The sequence below is a fragment of the Mytilus edulis genome, chromosome 9 (assembly GCF_963676685.1).
Source record: "Mytilus edulis chromosome 9, xbMytEdul2.2, whole genome shotgun sequence".
Classification (NCBI taxonomy): Eukaryota; Metazoa; Mollusca; class Bivalvia; order Mytilida; family Mytilidae; genus Mytilus; species Mytilus edulis.
This window is the reverse complement of record NC_092352.1, coordinates 55,441,671-55,467,868: the sequence shown is the minus strand read 5'-3', so window position 1 is coordinate 55,467,868 and position 26,198 is coordinate 55,441,671. Positions and strand designations below refer to the sequence as shown.

At 31.7% G+C, this 26,198-nt stretch overlaps 2 protein-coding genes across 3 annotated transcripts in view; one reads left to right on the top strand and one right to left on the bottom strand.

The window, feature by feature from the left end:
- The window catches only part of LOC139489788 (uncharacterized), a 38,109-nt gene extending 28,776 nt beyond the window's left edge, over nucleotides 1–9,333 (top strand). Inside the window, exons 6-9 of the mRNA XM_071276628.1 lie at nucleotides 914–967; nucleotides 2,173–2,223; nucleotides 4,817–4,870; nucleotides 5,723–9,333. Of these exons, the coding sequence (XP_071132729.1) occupies nucleotides 914–967; nucleotides 2,173–2,223; nucleotides 4,817–4,870; nucleotides 5,723–9,201 (3,638 nt within the window). The 3' untranslated portion in view covers nucleotides 9,202–9,333. The remainder of the gene's footprint in view (nucleotides 1–913; nucleotides 968–2,172; nucleotides 2,224–4,816; nucleotides 4,871–5,722) is intronic.
- Nucleotides 1–26,198, bottom strand: part of LOC139489785 (uncharacterized) — a 324,072-nt gene that overhangs the window by 97,622 nt on the left and 200,252 nt on the right. The gene's annotated exons all lie outside the window — the stretch shown is intronic.

The following is a 26,198-nucleotide window of genomic DNA, read 5'->3' as shown; positions in this document are numbered from 1 at the left end:
ATGCAGACTTTTAGGAAACCACGATATCAAATAACCACGAAAAATGCAAGTTTTCCTCAATCCAAGAAAAGTTGGTACCAACCAAAAATAAACGAATCTACTGTTTGTTGAGGGGTGACATAAACTGCAAATATTTGTTAAACCTGTTAAGAGTTGTCCTTGAATAACATTTGTATCTATTTTTATCACCAATAAAAGATTGACAACAAAATCAAAATGATAGGAACCAATTAGTGCCCATGAAATGATATTTTTGGACTCCTTTATAGACTTTCCTTCTATTTAAAAAAACCTGGCAAAGACAGATGCAAATTTAAGCATAATAAAATATCAGCAAAGTGAACTTTAAAAGAAATGTAAAATTACTGAAATTATCAGTAGTCCATATTTAATGTACATGCCACGGCTGAGGGGAGGAGGGTTATCAGTTATATATCTTTGGTGTTTCAAAGCACCATTATTTTTTTAATTGATGTTTTTATAGAATATTTTGGAAACTAAAGATTACATGGTTACTGAAGCTTGTACGCGGAGAGAAAAAGGGTGAAAAGTTAATTGATTAACTCCAGTGATGGTTATTTATTCATATGCAATGAAACATTACTATGGATTCATAGTTATTTGTTAAAAATCAATCTTCTTGGATTTCCTGGGTACAAGTGAATCACAAAATTAAATGCTTAAAGATTGTCATGTTTTACAAATGCTCATACACAGAATTTGGAAAAACCATGAAATTAAATAACCAAGAACATGTTAGTTTTCCTTAATCCACGAAAATAGAACCCATGAAAATAAATTAATCCAAAAAATGTGAAATTTGTTCTAAAGTACTGGACAGGAAAAAAACTTTACTCATAGACTAATAGAGTAAACAATGGTGGTATTAAACTTATAGTTTTGTTTTTTTCAGCCAAGTCTGTGTTCAAAATAAAGAAAAAGATGGATAGTCATACAATGACAGCAGGTTTGTTACTTTTCTCGTCTTTATAAACAAATGTGTGGGACAAGGCATAGGCCCTTTCTTCAAATGTATACTTCAGGAACTTTAGAATTAGGGCATCATAAATAACTATCTTGCTGAATTATTCCCCGCATTTAATATGTGATTATTATATAGAATATGAATAAAAGGAGAATTTATTAAAAATAATTAAAAAATAAGGATTATTTTAATGATTCTCTTGTAACAACCTTCATTCTATTTTAAACTTCTCTACATATTAATACTAGTCTCATGTACGTCACCCAATGATCATGTATGCCTTTGAAAAAAAAAACATTTAAAAGCATACTGTGAAAGTGTAAAGAATACACAAACAATAATGTAAGTGCAAATCTACACGACAAGGCCGCTGCTTTGTTTATTTTAAAAATATGTTACACATGAGCGTTATAAAAAAAAACAATTTTGTATATATTATACGTAACTTTTTGGTATTATGTTGTGCGAAGTATATTATATGCAATTATCGCTATTTTGTGCATTTTTCCTTTGATCTTTTTTGTGATAATTTTCATATCATGCTTCTCGCTTGAGATGGAAAAATTATCGCTAGAAACCAAGGAGGCCATGTGGCGTTGCTAACGAAATTGACATTGAAATTGACAACGTCGTCATAGGTAAAATAGTGATAAACAGATTATCATTGGTCATCTCAACTCGATTGCTTTTCTCACTTTCACTGTACCAGCTGAAGCGAGAAAATCAATCTCGTTGAGATAATCAACCATAATCTATAATTATATACTTCACAAAACATAATAATTTAAAGAAAAACAACCCTTTAGTGCTGTCAATCTTATCAGCTGTTGTGTTTAATGACGAAAACCCCTGTTTTGGGCAGGAAACTGACTACAAGATAGGTGCGACACCTTTACATCATGAAAAGACATGAGAAAATAATTTCACTCTAATTCACTACATTCAACCGTATGAAATTGTATTTATGATGATGGTGAAATGTTACCAATTGGTTTTGTTTTACTTTTGAAATTACAACTATGAGAAAGTTATAGAAATAAATCAAAATGAGCTTTTAACAACCCTAACTTATCTTTTTCCTTAGATTGATTTTTATGAATATTTAAATTGAAGCAAATACTTAAAATCATCAAAGTTGTGAATTCTAAAACTATTTTTTTTTTCATTAATTTCTATATATAACTCAGGAGAAAAGAGATACCAGGGAAAATTTGATGATCCAGATACAAATATAAAAGGTAACTACAATGCATATGTAAAGTCCTATTTTAGTTATACCCTTTTTTTGGGGGGAAAGGGGGGGGGGGGGGGTTAAACAGTACCTTCTAGACCACTTTCAAGTTTGTCCTTCTCTGGAAAAAAATTCAATTATGCATACCTTTTCGACATCATTTACCAGATAGAGGGGTTCGTCTGTATCCCTACACTATTAATAGTCATCAAACGTCATGGTGATCATCATTGTGCAGGATAAACTAGAAATAATGTTTCTTCAGTAGGTACTTAATCACAATTCCCCAATGTCAGCAGTGCTGATTGTTAATTATGAGAATTCAATTTGCTGAATGATTCGTGCATTACAGCATCATAGTTTTATCGCTTAACATTGGAATAGAATTGAAGATGCCCCTAAACACACTAATGATGTTCACAAAAACCAACCAAAGTTTTTATTAGAATTGCATTAAACTCAAAAGTTCTCTATTGTATTCAGCTATCTTTTGGTCAAATTTAAATTGTAATTCCAATTTTAATTTGAGGAAATCTATTATCATATGGACACTTTATGGTCAGAGTCATTGACAAAAATGTTGCACAATTGCAGTTTACATTGATGGGATATTCAAAATTAAAATTTTTGACCAAATTGAAAGTATTGCATTAGAAGAAGATTAATAGCATTTTAATACATGTAGTTGCCATAATCAATTTTTGATTTTATGGTAATGATTACTGTTTTACTGAGCTTGCTCCGTCTAGTCCTCTGGACTGTGAAATACCCATAAGAAGCAGAAAGCAAGACATAGTTGTTGCTTTTTGGTCTGCATCAGCAATTTTAAGTTTTCTACTTAAGGTGGTATGTTACAGGGAGATAACTCTGTAAAAATCAGTTAAACGTTTAAATCAAATCTATTGTTTCGAAAATATTAAGCATCTCAAAGATACATGTATTACACAGTATTAGAGACCATGAAATTAATCAAAACCAATGATGCTTTGGCCAAAATATTTGAAATTCTAATACCTAATTTTAGTTTAATAGATCAGTTTCTTAAGACTTCATATATTTAGTGGAAGTTAAGTTGGTACCAAACACCTTAACTAAAATTAATTTGGCTTGTTTAATTTTCATAAAAATTTTGAAAAATATTTGCTTTGGTCATTTGACAAAAATATCGAAAATTTAAAACACTTGAACCAAACAACTAGCCAGAAAAATTTCATTGGATATATATGTGTTTGAAATGTTCAGCTGATTTTACAGAGTTATCTCCCTGTAGTGTTATGTACCATCTTAATCTTCTATAAAACAAAGTAAATGGGATAACCATCAATCCATCTATCAGTATATGCACAGCAAAAAACACACAATGCAAAGGAATAGTGCTTTATTGCTGCTCTTCATCCCTAAGTCACAATGCAGCCTTCAACATGGAGAAACTCACACCTCACTGCAAATCACAAGACCACCTGTAGCACTGTTTGTCAGTTAATTTATTAGCAAATATATTTTGGATGGATTATTGTAAGTTGTATTACCATCAAATCAAGCCCTTTTGAAGAAAATTGAAAGTAGTACAGATTAAAAACCAGTTTCTATGCATAGGTGTAAAATAAAAACTATATGTAAAACATCTTTTAGTAGTTATTAAAGGAATCAGATGAAAGGTGAATAATTGGTAATCCTTGTAGAACACATATTGATATTTTCATTATTGTTTGTGGAATACTGTTGAATCATTTATTTTCTTGGGTACCAATTTTCATGGATTGCAGAAAATTTGCCTTTTTAGTGGATAGCGAAAAATTTGCCTTTTTGTGGATATGTGATTTTGTGGTTTTGCCAAAGTCTGTATACGACCTGATAGAAAATTTGTACTTCGTTGAATATTTAAATTCATGGTTTACCTGTACCCATGAAAACCACGAAATTGGTATCCAACGAATAATAATGAATCCACAGAACCAATTTTTCTGTTTGACTGACAGCAAGGAAAAATATACATATATAACATAAATCTTCTAGTGTGAATATGTTGAATTGTGTTTGCAAACTTTTCAATATCATTTCGAAATTAACTTTGTTTCCTAGAAGTTGGACAGAAATAAAATTGAGAAAGGAAATGGTGAATATGTCAAAGCGACAACCACCCGACCATAGAGCAGACAACAGCCGAAGGCAACCAATGGGTCTTCAATGTAGCAAAATTTCCGCACCCGTAGGTGTCCTTCAGCTTGCCCCTAAAAATATGCATAATAGTACAGTGATAATGAACGTCATACTTAACTCCGAATAATACACAAGAAACTAAAATTTAAAATCATACAAGACTAACAAAGGCCAGAGGCTCCTGACTTGGGACAGGCGCAAAATTGCGGCGGGGTTAAACATGTTTATGAGATCTCAACCCTCCCCCTATACCTATAGCCAATGTAGAAAAGTAAAAGCATAACAATACGCACATTAAAATTCAGTTCAAGAGAAGTCCGAGTCCGATGTCAAAAGATGTAACAAAAGAAAATAAATAAAATGACAATAATACATAAATAACAACACACTACTAGCAGTTAACTGACATGAAAGTATAATCAAACCTCTTTTTAAAACAGGAAGCGTTAGCAACCCAAACAACTACAGAGGAGCAGCAGTCCCTAGTTGTCTAAGTAAGTTGTTTGTAAAGATCTTATGCAAAAGATTATATTTATTTGTAACTGAGAACAACATGCTATGTAAAAATCAATAAGCTTTAGAAAACTGAGTTCCTATCTTTTCAATTTATCTATGAATGACTCTCTGTGATAGCTTAATTATATAAGAAATGTGATCCTGTAGGTATAGGGAATACAACCTTAGATTGTTTCAGTGGCGGATCCAGAACTCTCAAGGTGGGCCCGCTGACTCACCTAAGGGGGGCCCGCTCCAGTCATGCTTCAATGATTCCCTATATAATCAACCAAATTTTCCCCCTGGATCTGCCTATCTGTTTGATGTATGCAACTGACATAATTTTAATGTCTCAAACCAAAGAAGGGCTACAAAACTATTGAATTGTAAAAATTAGCAATTATCACTGAACATATACAAAACTCAAATAATAGTGCTTAGTTAATCAGGTAAAAAAAAGTCTGGTCAAAATCTTATCAAAATTTTTCAGGAGTATAAAAACCTAGGTATTGTAATGAGAGCATCAGGTTATTCAAGTACTGCAGTTGAAGATCTAAGTAAGAAATCTCTTAAAAGTAAATTTCATGATTATACGTAAATTTTATTGTACACATATAAATAATACACCTTTGCTCTTAAAACTTTTTGACTCCAGTGTTAAACCTGTACTTCTATATGAAAGGGAATTGTGGGGTCGTAACATTCTTAACCTGGACAAAAGATTAACACCAGGTGCAAATAACAATTTAGAAGAAAAACTATTTTAATTTCTGTATGTAATAAAGGTCTTTGTCTCATGTCTTGTGTTTTTTGCTCCAGATTGCATTAATGTTTTTTTTCTCTTAATTCAGGTTTAATCCGTAGTCATATGGTGCCAATGTTGCCTACTGGGAAGATACTATGCAAATTTTGTGGTGAAGAATTTTGGTTGGCCAGAAATTTACAGAAGCACCTAACTTACTCACATCTTGAAAAGGGAGGTCAGATGTATGTTAGTACAGAAGAAAATCTTGTCCATCATTTTGAGCGTAGAATTGAAGAGATGAATACGGTACCAAAAGAAATGGCTCTCGAACATCAGGACAAAAAAAAGGTTATCCCTAAAATGCATACATCGGTTGAAAACGAAACAAATTCATCGGTTAATAAAGCTACGTACGATATTGATGTTATCCTGACTAAAATTAATTGCAGTAATGACCAACTGCTAAATACGGTTTATACTACTGATATTTGGTTTTGTCGAACATGCAACCAGAGTTTTACAGGAAATAACTTGACAACTCAACTGCAAAAACATCCATGTGGTCATCAATTCTCAGTGCTATATATCTATCCCCAAGTGAGCATAAGTCTACCATCCACGTCAGATGACATACCATACATTCCTTATCTAGATCTGGATAGTTTTTTATTGGAAAATGGATTGGTTTATGTTGAAAGTACTAGTTCTAGTGGAACTGAGACTCAAAATAACAGTCAAATTGAGACTCAAAGTAACAGTCGAATTGGAATTGAGACTCAAAATAACAGTCAAATTGAGACTCAAAATAACAGTCAAATTGAGACTCAAAATAACAGTCGAATTGAGACTCAAAGTAACAGCCAAATTGAGACTCAAAGTAACAGTCAAATTGAGACTCAAATTAACAGTGGAATTGAGACTCAAAGTAACATTACTAGCAAACCACCAATTGTCACCAAAGAACTGATAGGTGCCAGTAAAAATGTTACTAAAAAAATGGATGTAGTTGACAGTAGGGTAAATTTAGTGAACAATAGTAACAAAGATTCAAATGTATCAGATATTAGTGATGATATTACAGCAATCGTGGAGAAGTTTAGAGAAGCTTTTAATTTAAAATTTGAACAAGATATTATCAAGATGAGGTGTCCTAAATGTCTTGTGGAGGTTTATCTAGATGATTTTGATGAACATACTAGCTGTGAAAGCATACAGTTGAAAAATCAAGTACTAAGAGTTTGTTCTGTATGCAAAATTGGTTTTCTTTCAGAGTCTCTATTGAATGCTCACATCTTTTTTGAACATAAGGACAAATCTCAAGATGTAAATTTTGGACAAGACATTCAATCTGATGTACCGGTGAATACGAGAAGTCTGGATCATAAGGAATTAAACACACTGTCCAAACAATCTGTGATTCATGTAGATACCAAAACTCAATTAGACGATATGTTAAAAACAATACTTAAATCAAATACTAATTATATTTTTGATGAAATTTTTTGTATTTTTGAACAGGGTCATGTACAAAATATGCTAAATCAGAAAGAAGATCAGAAAAAAGATGCATATGTGAAAAACGAAGGGAAAGTTGATGAAGGAAAAGTAAATAGTGAAATTATCTCTATTGGTTGTAAAATTTGTAAAACTTTCACGTTATGTGAAAAGTTATCTTCCCATTTTTACCTTGTCCATTGTACTAATACAAAAAGTTGTAGGTTCTGTGAAGAAATGTATGTAGGAAATGTTCACGTCTGCTGCAATGAAAAAGAATTAAAATATATCACAAGGAGAAATAAAATGCATATAATCAAAAGACAAAGAAAAACCAAATGGGCAAATCTTAGTAAAAGACAGAATAAATTGTTGAAGGAGAAAAAAATTGGACAGGTATTGGAGCAGTTATTTTGTCAATGTAAAATCTGTAAAGTGGGATTCCTTTCTCTGCCTAAATTAAATGTACACATTTTTAATGAGCACAATGATAAACATGCGTGTATTTCATGTGAGACAATCTTTGAATCTGAAAACTGTGCTGAAAATCATTTATGTACGGAAATTACGGAACAATTGAAAAATAGGAATAGTGTGACTGGTTTGTATGAAATATGTTACGATAGACAGAAAGATGCAGTACAAAACTTAAAAGACCTTCAAAATCAGAGCACAGCTAATTATTTGAAGTGTCCTGAATGTGAGGAAGAAACTGGTGTTGATGACTTTAATGAGAACACTAAACTACAAAATCAAGTGATATATACATGCAGAAATTGTAAACTCAACTTTAAATCAATTTTTTGTACTATATGCAAATGTCCATTCGATTCTTTGGAAATGTTGTACTCACATTTTTACAGTCACCACCAGACAGACACAAAATGTTGTCTCTTTTGTCGGCTGGCATATATAGGAGACGATCATTATTGTGGGAAAAGAGAAAAAATTGCTGAAAGCACGGAAAATGTAACTAAAAGAAGAGGATCAAATTACAAAATGCATTTTAAAAAAAGGTTCAAGAAACAGAAATGTTTAAAGTGTGAATATATAATTAACTTTTGTACAGAAAACACTGACCAACTTTCTTGTAATCAATTAGATTGTATTGCTTGCCGCAAAGTTGGAGAATGTCATGGTGACACTTGCTATACCTGTCGGCAAGTTTTTCATTCTTTTGCACATAGATCATATCATGAATACACAAATCATCAGGATGGAGTTATAGAACTATGGAGGAGTAGAAAGAAAGAGTATAGAAGAGATTATGTAAAAGATTATAATATAAAGAGGTATAATAAAAAAAGAAAAGATCGACATAAGTGTGAAATTTGCGAAAAGAGGTTCACTTACTTTGTGAAAAAGAAACAGCATGAATTCGAAGTACATGGTATTCGTGGTACCAAATATCATTGTGATGTTTGTGATATGAAAGATGGAAGTTATGAAAGGATGAAAAAACATATGGAAGAACACTATAAAGGGGAAGGTACACCCAATACAGAAGAAAGTTCCGCCAAAAAAGAAGAAAAAAGAGTTGTCTGCTATAAATGTGGTAAATCGCTACTTAAAAGGTATCTAAACGCCCATGTAAGAAAATATCATGAAACTTCCAATAGTAGTAGCACTTTACCCATAACAATAGGAAAGATAGTTTGTTATAAATGTGGTCTAACTGTCAAGAAAAAGAATTTCAATGCCCATTTTCGTGAACGGCATATGGAGAAAGAAGAAATGTGTGAGATTTGTGGCAAAATGTTTTATCATCGAGGCAAACTAAATGAACACAGAAAATTAAAACATTCTGAAAATATAGAAAAAAAGGTTAAAAAGAAAGGACCTCCACAACAATGCAACATTTGTGGAAAAATTTTAGCCAACAAAAAGTCTTTGTACATTCATGAGAAATATAAACATGCACACAAGAAATTCCAGTGTCAAATTTGCGGCAAGAAATATTTTTACAATTTCTTACTAAAAGACCATATGAAACAAATTCATGAGAAATTCAATCCATTTGTTTGTCAATACTGCAGTTACAGATGCTATATGAAATCATCGCTTGTGAAACATATGCAGCACAATCATTAATTCATTGGAAAAAAAATTGTATTGTTGAATTTTGTGCATTTATTCATTGTCATTTAGCTGCTTTGATGTAGTGGAGGGCAGGACTATGGCGTGCTGTTTCTGTAGTAGCTATCAACAATTTGTTAAAGTTTCAGTTTAAGGAAAACAACAATGATGAAAAATTTTGTCCTGCGTTTTTTTTTAGTTGTAATCTCTGTCCTGCTTTTTTTTTAAATTTTTTACTCTTATTAGGTCCTTCTTTTCTTTACTAGTTTATTCTTAAAATCAAATGGTAGCTCCCTTAGCATTAAACTATCAAAATTTCATAACGGCAAGACAAATGTCAACAGTGTATTTAAGGTACTTTGTAAAATCAGGGATTTTGTAAAATCACTGGACTAATAGGTGATTGTGTAAAATCACTAACAGTTTCAGTGGTTTTGTAAAATCCCTGAAATTGTTAGGGATTTTACAAAATCACTGAAAATAGAACTAGGGATTTTGTAAAATCCCTGATTACAACAAAGTATAACATGCTATTAGAAATGTGTTTTTCTTAATATAAAGATAGACCAAATGAATGATCACTAATGATTTAGAAATATATTTGTTTAATAAACACTATGAGCTAGAACTTGTGTATAATGATAATGACTAAAAGGCATTTTAAAAACGGGTATTTAGACCACTCTGAATTTGCTTATTTTTGCAAGACAAGTTTGGGTGACATCCCTACCACTATAAGCTATTGATATGTGAATTTTCTTAACTATGCTGTACATGTCTTCAAGACATACATAATATTTTTAAAACATCTTCATCTGATGAATATTGTTTTTAACAATTTTTTCAAATCTTAATTCACATTGAAGAACTTCATACCTTCATTTATCAACAAAATATTTACTTTATTTGGATTAAAAGAGTTGAGAAATTTTAGAAACTTATTCAAAGTTATACCATCACTTTGTGATATAATACATGTGTCTGATAAATGACCGAAGTAGGAAAAACTTTGTTTATTTTTGCTTGGTGAGATTAACCTATTCATAAACATGCAAGTACAAAACAAAGTATTATTACCAAAATTTTCTGTTGTCTTTTTTTATTATTATTTTGTGAATATAAATGTTATTTTGTAGGCAGCAAATTAATAATACAACACTTATTTGATTTTTATATATCAATTTTCATGCAGCAATAAGATGCTCTTGATCTGATATGCATGTAATATTTGCCACTGGATCTCATACCCTAACCCACTCAATTTCTTATACCTTACATATTATTTTTTTCTTCTGTAATGACAGCAATCAACCTTATGTTCAGTTTTTATATTTGATTTAAAAAAAATTGATGTAATTGGTTTTATTTTCTACAGTAATTATACAGAAAAACTATAATAAACAGTAACTTTCTTTCAAACACGGTAGTGATAAGAGCTTGTTGTGTCTTCTTTCTGTGGCTCATTGACAAAATATTCCAAAATGTTTATCATATTTTCCCTGGTTCCATATGTTGCATTTTAATTTTACCTCAATTATTTGAAGTAACTTTTGTGTGTATGTTTGCTCTTGATTTCAAGACATTTGTGCCTGAGCCATTGTTCTACAGTATGTCAGTTGTTTTGTGCTTGAAAACTGCTCAATTAATATTAAAATAAAGACTAGATTAACCTCAAACTTATTTAGTGTAATTGTTGTAGTCTTTTTTCACAGATTTCTAAATAAAAATGAATGAATGTAATTTACAAATTCCCTGAATTTAATCATTGAATCTGTAAAAAAGATCTTAATTATTTCAGGGATTTTGTAAAATCACTGGTCAAAATCAGGGATTTTATAAAATCACTAATCAGTTCAGTGATTTTACAAATTCCCTGAAATTTCAGTGATTTTACAAAATCACTGATTTCACAAATTCCCTGTAACATATAGATGGTATCACTTAAATGTTTATAAAATTTCCTTGATATTGCAGCTAGAACAATCATTAATTCATTGAAAAAAATATTTGTACAATTGATTTTTGTGCATTTAATAGGATGTCAATTTGTTTATGTCTTGTTGCTTTGAAGTAGTGGAGGGCAGGACTATGGCGTGCTCTTTCTGTAGTAGCTATCAACAATTTGTTAAAGTTTGTGATTAGGTCCGATTAAAGGAAGCAACTAGTGGTAATTATAAATCATATTTAGTGGTATCTTTTGTATATTTGATTTTTTTTTGCATAGTTTGTTGTAAAGTATTGCCATTTTAATTTCGACATAAGCATTACATTTTCAAAATCTCATAAAGGTGAGACAAATCTGTGTTTCAACAGTGTTTTTAAGGTGGTACCTAACACTACAGGGAGATAACTCTGTAAAAATCAGCTAAACATTTTAATCAAACTTTACAATGATCAAATTAGTGTTTGTCAAACTGCTTTATAACCAATGAAATTTATCTGATAAAGTGGTTGGTTTAATTTTTTTTGAAATTTTTATATTTTTGTCAAAGGGACAAAGTAAACAATGGAAACGGGAAATGTGTCTTAAGAGACAACAACCTGACTATAGAAAAAACAACAGCAGAAGGTCACCAACAGGTCTTCAATGTAGCAAGAAATTCCAGCACCCAGAGGCGTGCTTCAGCTGGCCCCTAAACAAATATATACTAGTTCAGTGATGAGTAGCCAAATTAATATTAGTCAAAGTGTTGGGTACCACCTTAATTTATATACTAGATTGTATCACTAAGATGAGTACAAGATTTTCACAATATTGTTTGAAAAAATGTTTATACATGTAATATATACATTAAATAGAAAACTGTATAAGAAATTAAAAGTTTTTGTAATTATTTTCTAGAAAAGAGACATTTATTTTTATATGTTCAACATTTCATTGAGATTTTGTATAATAGTACACAAGAAAAAATCTTCGAAAATAGAACAAAAGTCAAGTATCAATACAAATGAATTATATTTTAAAAGCAGATGAATTACACATACACCTTAAGAAAATAAGGTCAAAAGTCTGATTTATTTGCAGTGATGTACAGTTTAATAATCTCCCCTAAATGAAATATTTCTTTATGTAAATTATCTCCCCTCAATTTTTTTTTTTAATTTTTATATTTTTGTCAAAGGGACAAAGTAAACAGTTTGTCAAAATTTTATGAAAATTTATAAAATTGAGAATGGAAACGGGAAATGTGTCTTTAGAGACAACAACCTGACTATAGAAAAAACAACAGCAGAAGGTCACCAACAGGTCTTCAATGTAGCGAGAAATTCCAGCAACCGGAGGCGTGCTTCAGCTGGCCCCTAAACAAATATATACTAGTTCAGTGATGACTAGCCAAATTAATATTAGTCCAGGTGTTGGGTACCACCTTAAAGTATATACTAGATGGTATCACTAAAATGTGTACAAGATTTTCACAATATTGTTTGAAAAAATGTTTATACATGTAATATATACATTAAATAGAAAACTGTATAAGAAATTAAAAGTTTTTGTAATTATTTTCTAGAAAAGAGACATTTATTTTTATATGTTCAACATTTCATTGAGATTTTGTATAATAGTACACAAGAAAAAATCTTCGAAAATAGAACAAAAGTTAAGTATCAATACAAATGAATTATATTTTAAAAGCAGATGAATTACACATACACCTTAAGAAAATAAGGTCAAAAGTCTGATTTATTTGCAGTGATGTACAGTTTAATAATCTCCCCTCAATGAAATATTTCTTTATGTAAATTATCTCCCCTCAATGAAATATTACATTATGTAAATTATCTCCCCTCAATGAAATATTACTTTTCGGTAATGTACATTACCCTTATTTTCACTATTACAGGTTTTTTGATGTGATGGGAAATATTTAATTTTGATTCAAATATTAATTATGTTTTTCAAGATATAAAGTGTTAAAAGTGATTAATCAGTTATTAAATCCGGTTTGATAACCATGTTCCCGACTTTGATTTTGAAAATTGATTCTTTGGATTTGAAGAAAGTAATGTGTCATATGTTCACATAAATGATCAGTTAACAGTATTCTATAATCATCTTTGAATAAATATAATTTGATGTTTAGATGTGTACTTATTTGTCGGTCATATACAAATTTGCTGAAGATAGTGGAATTATGTAGAATAAAGAAAATTATTATACCTTTGTATACTTTTAGCAATATTTTTTTTTATTCTCATTCTGCCAGATAGACATGCTCATTTTTTATGTATCAATCCATACACCAAATATAGTTGACATACTGCTTAAAAGCATCTGAGACACAGACGCAAACTTAACATTGACCAATCAGCCATGAAAGTGAGGTCAAGGTCATGGAGATACTTGCCAGGCAGACATGTACACCTTATAATCATTCATAAACAACAAATAGTTGACCTACTGTTCATAGTATCTGAAAAACAAACCTTATCACAAAACTTGATCCTTGATCACAGATCAATGTATAGAATGTATTTCCTAATCCCCAAATGGTAGTGCACATGCTGAAATCTCTCCTATTTTACTGAGCACTGATTTCATGTAGAAAGTTTCCAATATAAATGTTTTTCTGCAAATTTTACAAACACAATGATTTTAAATATCCATGGCAATGAAATCAATGTCAGATAATCCTTTCAGACTAACATGTACTACATACAATTATGATTCAATATACCAAAAAATGTTGATATATCGATTAATGGTTATTGAAAAACAGATCAAAACACAAAAACTTAACATTGACCAATGAACCATGAACATGAGGTCAAGGTCAGATGAATCCTGCCAGTTAGACATTGACACTTTACAATAATTATCTACACTTATGATATGGTTGATCTGCTTATAGTTTTTGAAAATCAGACCAAAAACACAGAAAATTAACATTGACCAATGAACCATGAAAATGAGGTCAAGGTAAAAGAGGGACGAAAGATACCAGAGGGACAGTCAAACTTGTAGATTGAAAACAAACTGGCAACGCCATGGCTAAAAATAAAAAGACAAATAGTCAAATAATAGTACACAAAACACAACATAGAAAACTAAAGACTTAGCAACACAAACCCTACCAAAAACTGGGGGTGATCTCAGGTCCTCTGGAAGGGTAAGCAGATCCTGCTCCACATGTGGCATCCCTTGCAAATGAAACCGGCCAGATATACATGTGCATGTTACAATCTGTGAATCATTTTATTTTTTCTTTGCTCTTATATATGGATTAAGTTTTTTAAGATTTTAGCTAAAAACTGCTTTTTATCCCTTTTATCTACTTTTAGCCATGGTGGGTATGGTTGTGATTTTTTGGTGATTGTCCAGAATAAAAAAAACCCACACTTATACTGGAAAAAATAAGGATCAATGACACAAAGTTTTGTTAAAATTGGTTCTGGGTAGTTGCAGAGAAGATCTTTGACAATGTTAACGTTTAATAAGGTTAAGTGATAGCTATAGATTAAATGGAATGGTGAACATAACAAACAGGGGCATTATGTTTTCTAGTCATTGTGTCTGTCTGTTCATCTGTCCATTCTTCCGTCTGTCCCACTTCAGGTTAAAGTTTTTGGTCAATATAAAAAAGAAGATGTGGTATGATTTCCAATAAGACAACTATCCACAAAAGACTAAAATGACACAGACATTAACAACTATAGGTCACTGTACGTCCTTCAACAATGAGCAAAGCCCATACCGCATAGTCAGCTATAATAGGCCCCGATAAGACAATGTAAAACAATTCAAACGAGAAAACTAACGGCCTTATTTATATAAAAAAATTAAGTTTTTGATGAAGTTGAAGCCCAATCAACATGAAACTTAGTACACATGTTCCCTATGATATGATTTTTCTAATTTTAATGCCAAATTAGAGGTTTGATCCCCAATTTCAGGGTCCACTGAACATAGAAAATGATAGTGCGAGTGGGGCATCCGTGTACTGAGGACGTAGTCTCGTTGGTACATAAATTAGACCGTGTGTTTTCTGGATTGTACATTTGTCATTTTCAGGCTTTTTTAAGACGACTATGCAGTATGGGCTTTGCTCATTGTTGAAGGCCATACAGTGACCTATAGTTGTTAATTAATGTGTCATTTGGTCTGTTGTGAAGGGTTGTCTCATTGGCAACCACACCACATCTTCTTTTTCATATTAAACATATGAAAGTTGAGTCGGGTCCCTAAATTCCCTTGAAAACAAACAAAAGAATATGTAAAAAGAGAAAAACAGTACTGTGTTACATTATTCAACATGAAATAGCTTTAACAAGAGTGGACACACAAAAATGTCTCGCCTATCATGTATTTGCATTGAAAGTAAATGCAATCAGACAAACATATAATATTTTAATCTGTAAATAATGATACAATGTCGCTGCTGCTGATGCCTGTATGAACACTAGCGCTGCTGACAGTGCTGATGAAGACAACTATCAGAGTGTACAGAGTGTATTAATATTACCATTTGTATTTGTTCTATATAGAGGTATGATAGATAACTGTGGTTAAGATTGAAACAAGTGATATACAATTATATTGATAATGGTAACTAAAGATGGAGGTGAACAATGATAGTGTAATTGATAGATTTCAATAGAGGAAAAATATCTGAACACAAGCATTGGAAGTTAAGTGCTGAAAAGTAACATAGAATGGCATGTGATAAAGTTATGTTATGAAATCATTATGAATACTGAAAAGGAAAGTTATTATTATCAACTGTTACTGGATTAAAGGAATTTTCTTGATACCAGATCCACAAGAAATGCTGTTACCTTTTTGTGGTCTGTGATGGATATCTAAAGGAAAAATCATTTATTAAAAATGTTTATAAACAAAGATGTATTTTTCTTATATGGATATGACAAACATTATAGTTTACAATACATATCATTATACTGAAGACAAATTACAACATTATTTAAAACTTACATTATACATAGTAATACAAATATAATCAGTTCATAGTGGCATTTCTGGCAGCTGACTCAGTAGAGCATCTTCTTCCTCACTATCAGTGGTATCATCATCACCATCAACCTCACGATTAACCTATTAGGGATAATAATTAGAAACAAACTGGTCATATGTAAAATCTGTAATGCAATAAATTTCTTGGAACTATTTTGTTGTAACAATTTCATTCAATTTAATTGAGATACTTTAGTTATTTTACTTTTTTAAATATTTCTTTTTTACATGAATTTTTTAAATATTTTTTTTTATATGAATGATTGATTTCAATTGAACATTGATATGAGTAATTAAGCTAGAGAATATCATGCCTTTTTATCATTATCACTTGGTTCCACATTACTTGTGCCAGTGCTGTAACTAGTAGATGGGGTATCTTCAGGCAATATTTCTTTCTGTTTAAAATTATAAATGTGAGATTATTTGTGGATCTTATGTATATCAAATTAGTTAATTGAAGTTCTTTATTCTTAATGAAATGATTGTAAAAAACAGTTAAGTCCAAACATTAATAATTTGTGCATCTTTTATCAAAAAGTTAGTTTGGGTTTATTATTACATTATTGTAATATGCATCAGAAGAATAAATATTTTTGAATTTATTATAGCTATTAAAATTTTAAAATGTGAACATGCCTTTTGAGGGGTAATCAAATTGCCAGCTTCTAATGGTGTTGTATCTTGCGAATCCTGTTGTGAAAAAAATATTCATTAAAGCAATGAAAAATTGATATTTACTTTCTTATACCATAAATCTTAAAAAGATATCTGTAGGAGTAAACACATTTGTTAGATTTTGAATGTCTTATCTATTTGGACTATAAAATAAATCTTAAATCTTGTTAGTGTCTTTTCAAAAGAACAAGGTAATAAATTGCTAATTGAAACATTACTTCACAGATTAAAAATGTTATTTGTATTTAAATATTAATTATTTTGGCTTTGTTATATTTTTATGCATTCAAATTGGTTTATATCATGTATATACTATGTTGTTATTGATAAATCTAGTTACCTATTAAATACTTGTTTCATCAAATAAAATTATTAAGTTATTAATTCTAATTTGTGAAGACTTGTCTTAAATTGTGGAAAATTTTCAAATGCTGTTATGAAATCTTGAAGTTGGTCAATTTCCTTTGGCAAGAGTTCTGAATTGTTTTCAATTTCATTCAGAGATTCTTCCATTAAGGGTAAGTTCATATTTCTTTGAGCATCCTGCAACTCTTTTGATGATTTTTGAACCAGTTGCAGGGAACTATCAATATCTCCAATAATGAAGTTAGCAAATAACGTGTTGACACGAAGAGAAGTAATGTTTGTAATCATGAAGAACGAACAGAGATGTTATCTATGTTGATATGAAGAACTGCCAGAAAACTATTTGCCAAGTTATAACTGATAGTGTTTCACCACCTAGTTATAATTCAAAAAATAGTCTTATTGCGAAGTATGGATTTGTATGTAGACATGAAGAACTGCCAGAGATGGTATTTTTGTTATCATGAATAACTGCCAGACATGTTATCTAGGTTGACATGACGAACTGCCAGAGCTGTTATCTATGTAGACATGAAGAACGTCCCAGAGATGTTATATATGTAGACATGAAGAACTGCCAGAGATGGTATTTTTGTTATCATGAATAACTGCCAGACATGTTATCTAGGTTGACATGACGAACTGCCAGAGATGTTATATATGTAGACATGAAGAACTGCCAGAGATGTTATCTATGTTGACATGAAGAATTGCTTGTGATGTTATCTATGTTGATACGAAGAACTGCCTGAGATGTTATATATGTAGACATAAAGAACTGCCTAAGATGTTATCTATGCTGACATGAAGAAATGCTAGTGATGTTATCTATGTTGATATGAAGAACTGCCAGAGATGTAATCTATGTTGACATAAAGAATTGCTAGTGATGTTATCTATGTTGAGATGAAGAACTGCCAGATATGTTATCTATGTAGACATTAAGAACTACAGAGATTTGATCTATTTTGACATTTAGAACTGCCAGAGATTTTATCTTTGCAATCACGAAGAACGTTCAGAGATGTTATCTATGTAAACATGAAGAACTGCCAGAGAAGTAATATTTGTAATGATGCAGAACGAACAGAGATGCTATCTATATTGATATAAGAACTGCCAGAGATGCTATTTTTGTAATCATGAAGAATTGTCAGAGATGTTATCTATGTTGATATGAAGAACTGCCAGAGATGTTATCTATGTTGATATGAAGAACTGCCTGAGATGTTATCTATGTTGACATGAAGAAATGCTAGTGATGTTATCTATGTTGATATAAAAAAACTGCCAGAGATGTTATCTATGTTGACATGAAGAATTGTTAGTGATGTTATCTATGTTGATAAGAAGAACTGCTAGAGGTGTTATCTATGTAGACATTAATAACTGCAATAGATTTTATATATGTTGATATGAAGAACTGTCAGAAAACTATTTGCCCAGTTATAACTGATAGTGTTTCACCATCTAGTTATAATTCAAAAAATAGTCTGATTGCGAAGTACGGCTTTGTATGTAGACATGAAGAACTGCCAGAGATGGTATTTTTGTTATCATGAATAACTGCCAGACATGTTATCTAGGTTGACATGAAGAACTGCCAGAAATGTTATCTATGTAGACATGAAGAACGTCCCAGAGATGTTATATATGTAGACATGAAGAACTGCTAGAGATGTTATCTATGTTGACATGAAGAATGACCGGAAATGTTATATATGTAGACATGTAGAACTGCCAGAGATGTTATATATGTAGACATGAAGAACTGCCTGAGATAATATTTATGTTGATATGAAGAACTGCCAGGGATGTTATATATGTAGACATGAAGAACTGCCAGAGATGTTATATATGTAGATATGAAGAACTGCCTGAGATGTTATTTATGTTGATATGAAGAATTGCCAGGGATGTTATCTATGTTGACATGAAGAACTGCCAGAGATGGTATTTTTGTTATCATAATTAACTGCCAGACATGTTATCTAGGTTGACATGAAGAACTGCCAGAAATGTTATCTATGTAGACATGAAGAACGTCCCAGAGATGTTATATATGTAGACATGAAGAACTGCTAGAGATGTTATCTATGTTGACATGAATAATGACCGGAAATGTTATATATGTAGACATGTAGAACTGCCAGAGATGTTATCTATGTAGACATGAAGAACTGCCTGAGATGTTATCTATGTAGACATGAAGAACTGCCTGAGATAATATTTATGTTGATATGAAGAACTGCCAGGGATGTTATATATGTAGACATGAAGAACTGCCAGAGATGTTATATATGTAGACATGAAGAACTGCCTGAGATGTTATTTATGTTGATATGAAGAACTGCCAGGGATGTTATCTATGTTGACATGAAGAACTGCAAGAATACTATTTGCCAAGTTATAACTGATAGTGTTTCACCACCTAGTTATAATTAAAAAAAAACGGTCTTATTGCGAAGTACGGCTTTGTTTGTAGACATGAAGAACTGTAAGAGATGTTATGTTTGTAATCATGAAGAACAGCCAGAGATGTTATCTATGTTGACATTAACAACTGCCAGAGATTTTATCTTTGCAATCACGAAGAACACATAAAGATGATATCTATGTAGACATGAAGAACTGTCATAGATGTAATGTTTGTTATCATGAAGAATGAACAGAGATGTTATCTATATTGACACGAAGAACTGCCAGAGATGTTATCTATGTTGTCATGAAGAACTGCCAGAGATGTAGGTTTGTAAACATGAAAAAAGTCAGATATGTTATCTATGTTGATATGAAAAACTGCCAGAGATGTTATCTATATTGACATGAAGAACTGTCAGAAAACTATTTGCAAGTTATAACTGATAGTGTTTCACTACCTAGTTATAATTAAAAAAATAGTCTTATTGCGAAGTACGGCTTTGTATGTAGACATGACGAATTGCCAGAGCTGGTATTTTTGTTATCATGAATACCTGCTAGAGATGTTATCTATGTAGCCATGTAGAACTGCCAGAGATGTTATCTATGTAGACATGAAAAACTGCCAGAGATGTTATCTATGTAGACATGTAGAACTGCCAGAGATGTTATCTATGTAGACATAAAGAACTGCCAGAGATATTATCTATGTTGATATGAAGAACTGCCAGAGATGTAGGTTTGTTAACATGAAAAAACGCCAGATATGTTATCTATATTGACATGATGAACTGCCAGAGACATGAATTATATTCAGCAAATTATAATTGGAACTGCCAGAGACATGAATTATATTCGGCAAATTATAACTGATAGTGTTTCACCACCGAGTTATAATCTATAAAAAAGTCGTATTGCCAAGTACGGTTACGTATGGCGACCCGACGAACTGCCAGAGATGATATGTATGTAAACATGAAGAACTGCCAGAGATGTAATGTTTGTAATCATGAAGAACAAACAGAGAGGTTATCTATGTTGATACGAAGAACTGCCAGAGATGCTATTTTTGTAAAAATCACGAAGGACTGTCAGAGATGTTATCTATGTTGACATGAAGGACTGCTAGAGATGTTATCTATGTTGACATGAAGGACTGTCAGAGATGTTATCTATGTTGACATGAAGGACTGTCAGAGATGTTATCTATGTTGACAAGAAGGACTGTCAGAGATGTTATCTATGTTGACATGAAGGACTGCTAGAGATGTTATCTATGTTGATATGAAGGACTGCTAGAGATGTTATCTATGTTGACATGAAGAACTGATAGAGATGTTATCTATGTTGACATGAAGAACTGCTAGTGATGTTATCTATGTTGACATGAAGGACTGTCAGAGATGTTATCTATGTTGACATGAAGGACTGTCAGAGATGTTATCTATGTTGACACGAAGGACTGTCAGAGATGTTATCTATGTTGACATGAAGGACTGCTAGAGATGTTATCTATGTTGACATGAAGAACTGCTAGTGATGTTATCTATGTTGACATTAACAACTGCCAGAGATTTTATCTTTAGAGGCCATTTAGATGATATTTGTATAAGTACTGTCATAGACAATATCATTATGTGTGATGAGATAGTGAACTGCTAGAGATGCTGGTACTGCTTGTTCAAGTTATAACTGATAGTGTTTCACCACCTAGTTATAAATTGATAATTTTTTATTATAATCTTTTGCTTAGAAACTGGTATCAAAACTATCTTAAGCTATCCAAACTGGCTTGTGATAACTATAATATGCTTCTAATGTTCCAAATTGAATTCCTGCACAACAGTTTGTGAATATTAAGTCCAGAATTGTTTTCCCGTCTGTAGTAATGTGATTAATAATTTGAAAAAGCCCCTGAAGCTTCATATATTCTAATAACCTTTTCGTACTTTGTGATGGATTCTGAATATCACAGTTGAAGTCCCCGCCTATGACAATAACTTTTTTATGATCTAACGAAGAACATAGATTCTGCATTGCACTAAACAGATTGCCAACTGATTCTTTAGGACGGGAATATATACAAACAATTTGAAGAAATGGATTGATAATTTTCATAATCTCAATACTTTTAATGTTCATTTTGACTATGTCTGCTTTTAATGATTCTTTGAGATATGCAACAGTGCCATAACTTGTTCTCTTTTTAGAAAAGTCATTGCGATACAATTTAAATCCTGGTAGATTATAGTCAATGTCACTATCTTCTGAACACAATCTAGATTCTACAAACATATTTACATCTGTTTCTCTAAAGTTAAAATCAGCTCTAACATCCTCTATATGTAAGTGTAGTGATTGGCTGTTATGAAAGCATATGACAAATTTTGATTTATCTAAACAATACAAGGGAGTAAAGGAAAGCAACATATTTCTTTCTGTTCTGAGTCTTTCCATTTCTTCTTTTACCTCTTGAGATACTGTAATGTTGTTTTGATATACATTTTCCAGTATAAACATGTTTTCAGCCTTTTCAGCACGACTAAATGCAACATAATGCATATGACATTCTTTTCGTGTTGGCAACTGTATTACAACTTCAGTCAGAGTGTCACCTTGAGATCTATGTAAAGTTTTTGCAGCTGCTAATCTCAATGGAAACTGTTTTCTGGAAATTTTGATACTTTTGTACTTTCCTACAGGAAATTCTCTGGATATTTTTCTGATAGGAGTCCAATTTTTCTTTTTTTTCATGAAATCTTTTCTCAAATTTTTTCCAATTTCATCCTTATCAAATATTACCCATATAACATCTGGTTGGGAACACACACATTCAATATCTTTGATAACTCCAGCAGCTCCATTAACTAATCCATCAAACAGATCAATGTTAACTGTTAACTCTGTACGCATTCCAACAGCTATACCACATGTTTTGGACAGTCCCATTTCAAAATCCTTTGCTTTTCCTTTAATTTCTTCTTTTGTCTCTGCAGATATATCTCCTATTACTATGTCTTTGCATTTCACTATCACTTTATGGTTTTTGCACTCATTGTACAGTTTGTTATTATACATATCTACACTTTTGTTGTGGTAAAGCAGATGAGTGGCAAATGTAGGATACTCTGGAATATCAGATTGTATTACTCTTGTCTTTAAAAAATTCACATCTTCAACAGTTTGGTTTCCTTCTCTTATTCTGTTAAGTATCTCTGCAAATGTTTTATCATTTTTCTGTCTCATTATATCTGTCAGTTCATAAAACATGAATTTTTCTTTCCACACATTTTGTGATAAAATTTCAGTAGAATTGCCAGAAGGTTGTTTGAAAATCCAGGAATCCATTACTGGCCTAAGTTGGAAAAGATCTCCAATAGTGATGATATTAATCCCTCCAAATGGTTTTGATACACCCATAATTTCTTGCATCCTCTGATTGATAAAACAAAATAATTTTGATCCACACATTGAAATTTCATCTATGATAATAAGTTGAAGATGTTCAAGTTGATGTCTAAATGTATTTAAAAGTTCATGTTTTAATGGACGATACTGAAATCCCTGGTTTGCTGGAACTCCAAATGCTGCATGCAATGTAACACCTCCTATCAAATACGCTGCTTTACCTGTTGGTGCAGCCAGAATAATGGACTTCTGATTTGGATTTTCTCCCTGTGTTGTATTGTAATATTTTATTAGTGCTTGGTATATGCATTTTGTAAGTCTTGTTTTTCCTACTCCTGCTCCACCACTTAAAAAAAGTATAAATTGTTTGTTATCAGATTTTGATATATTAAGCACAGGAAAAAAAAACTCCATTTGTTTCCGGTTTAATGACCTACACATATTTCTAAATTCTGTATCAGTTAATCTGTTTCTTAATTTTTCTTCTTCTATATCTGTTCCTGTACACTGTAAATCATTGGCAATATCATATTGTGTGAAGATGTCTTCACCCATCTGATGAAGGTCTTCAGATTCTTTTTCATCTTCATCCTTCAGTTCTATATGCTGTGTTACAGGGGCAACTTCGTCAAATGCTTCTTCTTCTAACTCATTTTCAATAAGATGTTCAGCTTCTTCAATTTCTTCAGCATGATGTTCATATTGAGTTGCATTGCAGTCAGTACCTTCTTTTACACTGTTGTATTTATCTTCATATGTGTCAAAGGGATATATAATCCTTTCTTCTTTTCTCCAAGGTTGAAAAAGAAGAAGTTTTTCTCGATGAAAATTTTCAGGGTCTTTTGTCTTTGAATATCTTACATATCTGATGACTTTTTTCTTCTTTCTGTGTTTTAAAATTACTCCATTCCTATATTTTAAAGTTTTAGGATCATTTTCAGGGTCATATTCATCTTGACTTAAGTTTTCATCTTCCAAATTATCTTCAATGTCAGTTTCCTCAATTTCTTCTTCATTTTTCAATTTATCTGTTTTTGCTTTCTTTTCTGATCTAAGGTCATACCATGCTGCAAAATCTGCCAAACATATACTTTCTACCTTCTTGGGTCTCTGAGAATATCGTTTTATAATGTTGTCACATTGAACGTTCGTGCTGTTATCTGGCAACTTTTGTAACTCCTCATTTGGTTTTATAATAAATGGATGTTCTTCTTGGGGAGATGTATTTATGAAAATATGTCCACAGCTTGAATTTTTCAGCTTCATTTGTAAAACTATGTAAACAGCCTCCTGTGCAGATATTTCGACATGTTTTAAAAATTTGTTACCCATAGTTTTTACTTGATTGTTCATAGAGCTATTTTGCTTGTGAGCTTCCTCGCATGCTCTTCTTAAAAGGTTACTCATCCCTCTCTGTCCTTTACTAACATAGTTTACAATATACATTAAGCATGCAAATGCATTGGTAACAAATTGTATGTCCATGTTAGCCATCCATGCTTGCAATACAGTATCATTGTACCCATTGATGCGAATGCATTCTGGATCTCTCTTTAAAAAAACCTTTGTTTCTTTTAAAGATGATCTAATGGCAAGAATATAGTCATCTTCGGTCATTTTGATGTCTTGCAAAAATTCTTCAAAAGTACAATCTAAGGACATTTGTTGTGCTAAACGTTTCTGAATAAGTTCATAGCCCTTTGCGTGTCTCTTCACTTCCTTAGGAGTCATATTTGATGGCAGTTTATCTAGAATGATAGTCTTTTTCATAGGTGGTAGTGGAAAATTGAAACGGCAGGTTTTTTTCTTTTGCTTTCTACATGTATGTGTATGCCTATGCATTTGCAATTTTACTAAATCTTGTTGTCCATCCTGAACTGGCAAATTTCTATTTGTGGTGATATATTTAGATATAAAGTCTTCAATATCTTTGTTTTCGTTTATTTCCAAGAAGGGTGCATTCTCAATCCATAAAACTGAATGAACATGTGGTGAACCTCTTTGTTGGAATTCTATTCGATAAAAAAAATCTTTAACTTTCCCAAGAGGCATTAGAGATGAGTTCAAAAAAGAATGGAAAAACTTTTGTACTTTGTAATCAAAGTAGCGAGCAGTGGTGACTGGATCAGATCGCACCAATCGGCATTTAGTTTGCCAGGTCATGGTATTTATATCTGCATCTGAATACTGTACTCCATCAATTATTTTTCCAAGTGACCTTAATAGTGGTTTCCATCTTGTTTCTGCTGATGACAGGGAAATAAACCAAGTTGGTAAACCTAATTGCCTAACCATAGCAAATAAATCTTTTTTGGCAGATTCCCAGTACGATGGTGATCCTCGTAGTGTTCTAAATTATTCTGTAACCATCATCTAACTTTACCAAAGTATCGACATTGCTTTCGTCTTTTAAATCTTTTGCTGTAATTTTCTTTCCTTTGGTTTTTACTCGTCGTAGTGACAACCAAACCTTATCTTGAATTTGTTTCATTTGAATTTTTTTGGCTTTGAAAAAGATATTAGTAATATTTTGTGCTGCTCTTCGATCATTTTGGCGTAGTTCGGACTTGCATATTTCGCTATATTTCACCGACACTGTTCGTTCTTTGTTTGATGGACGTTTTTCACCACAAAATAAACCAGGAAATGACAATTCTTCAATAGCATCTCCAAAAGGGCTAACTGGTAAGTTACCTTCACTTGGTGCAAATGACAGTATATTTCTCTGACTATCTAAGTTTTCTGGGTATAACATTGTGTCATAGACCCCATCACATTCCTGCTGTTTTTCCATATCATCTTTATTAACAAAATCATCATCATATTCACTCCATAGGTCATCTTCTTCTGTCTTGTCTGTCTCTTGTTTCATTTTAGTTTTTTCTTCATTCTGTTTTTTTTTTTTATTTCAGGTGATTTAACGGGATGAGGATGATTTGTTTCTGGAATTTTTTCAATAAATGTATCCCAATCTGTGTTTTCTAAACTTTGCATATGTTCAGTAAGCCATTTCTCATCAAGTCCATCCGTGACGTACTGCTTAAACAAAGGCTTAGTCAGAAGATATTTTGTTGCATCTATACATTTTTGTGGTCTTATATTCTGAAACATTACATGTGATTTGTATCTTAATCTTCTTTTCAATTTTACTGGTATTGTCTGTGACTCT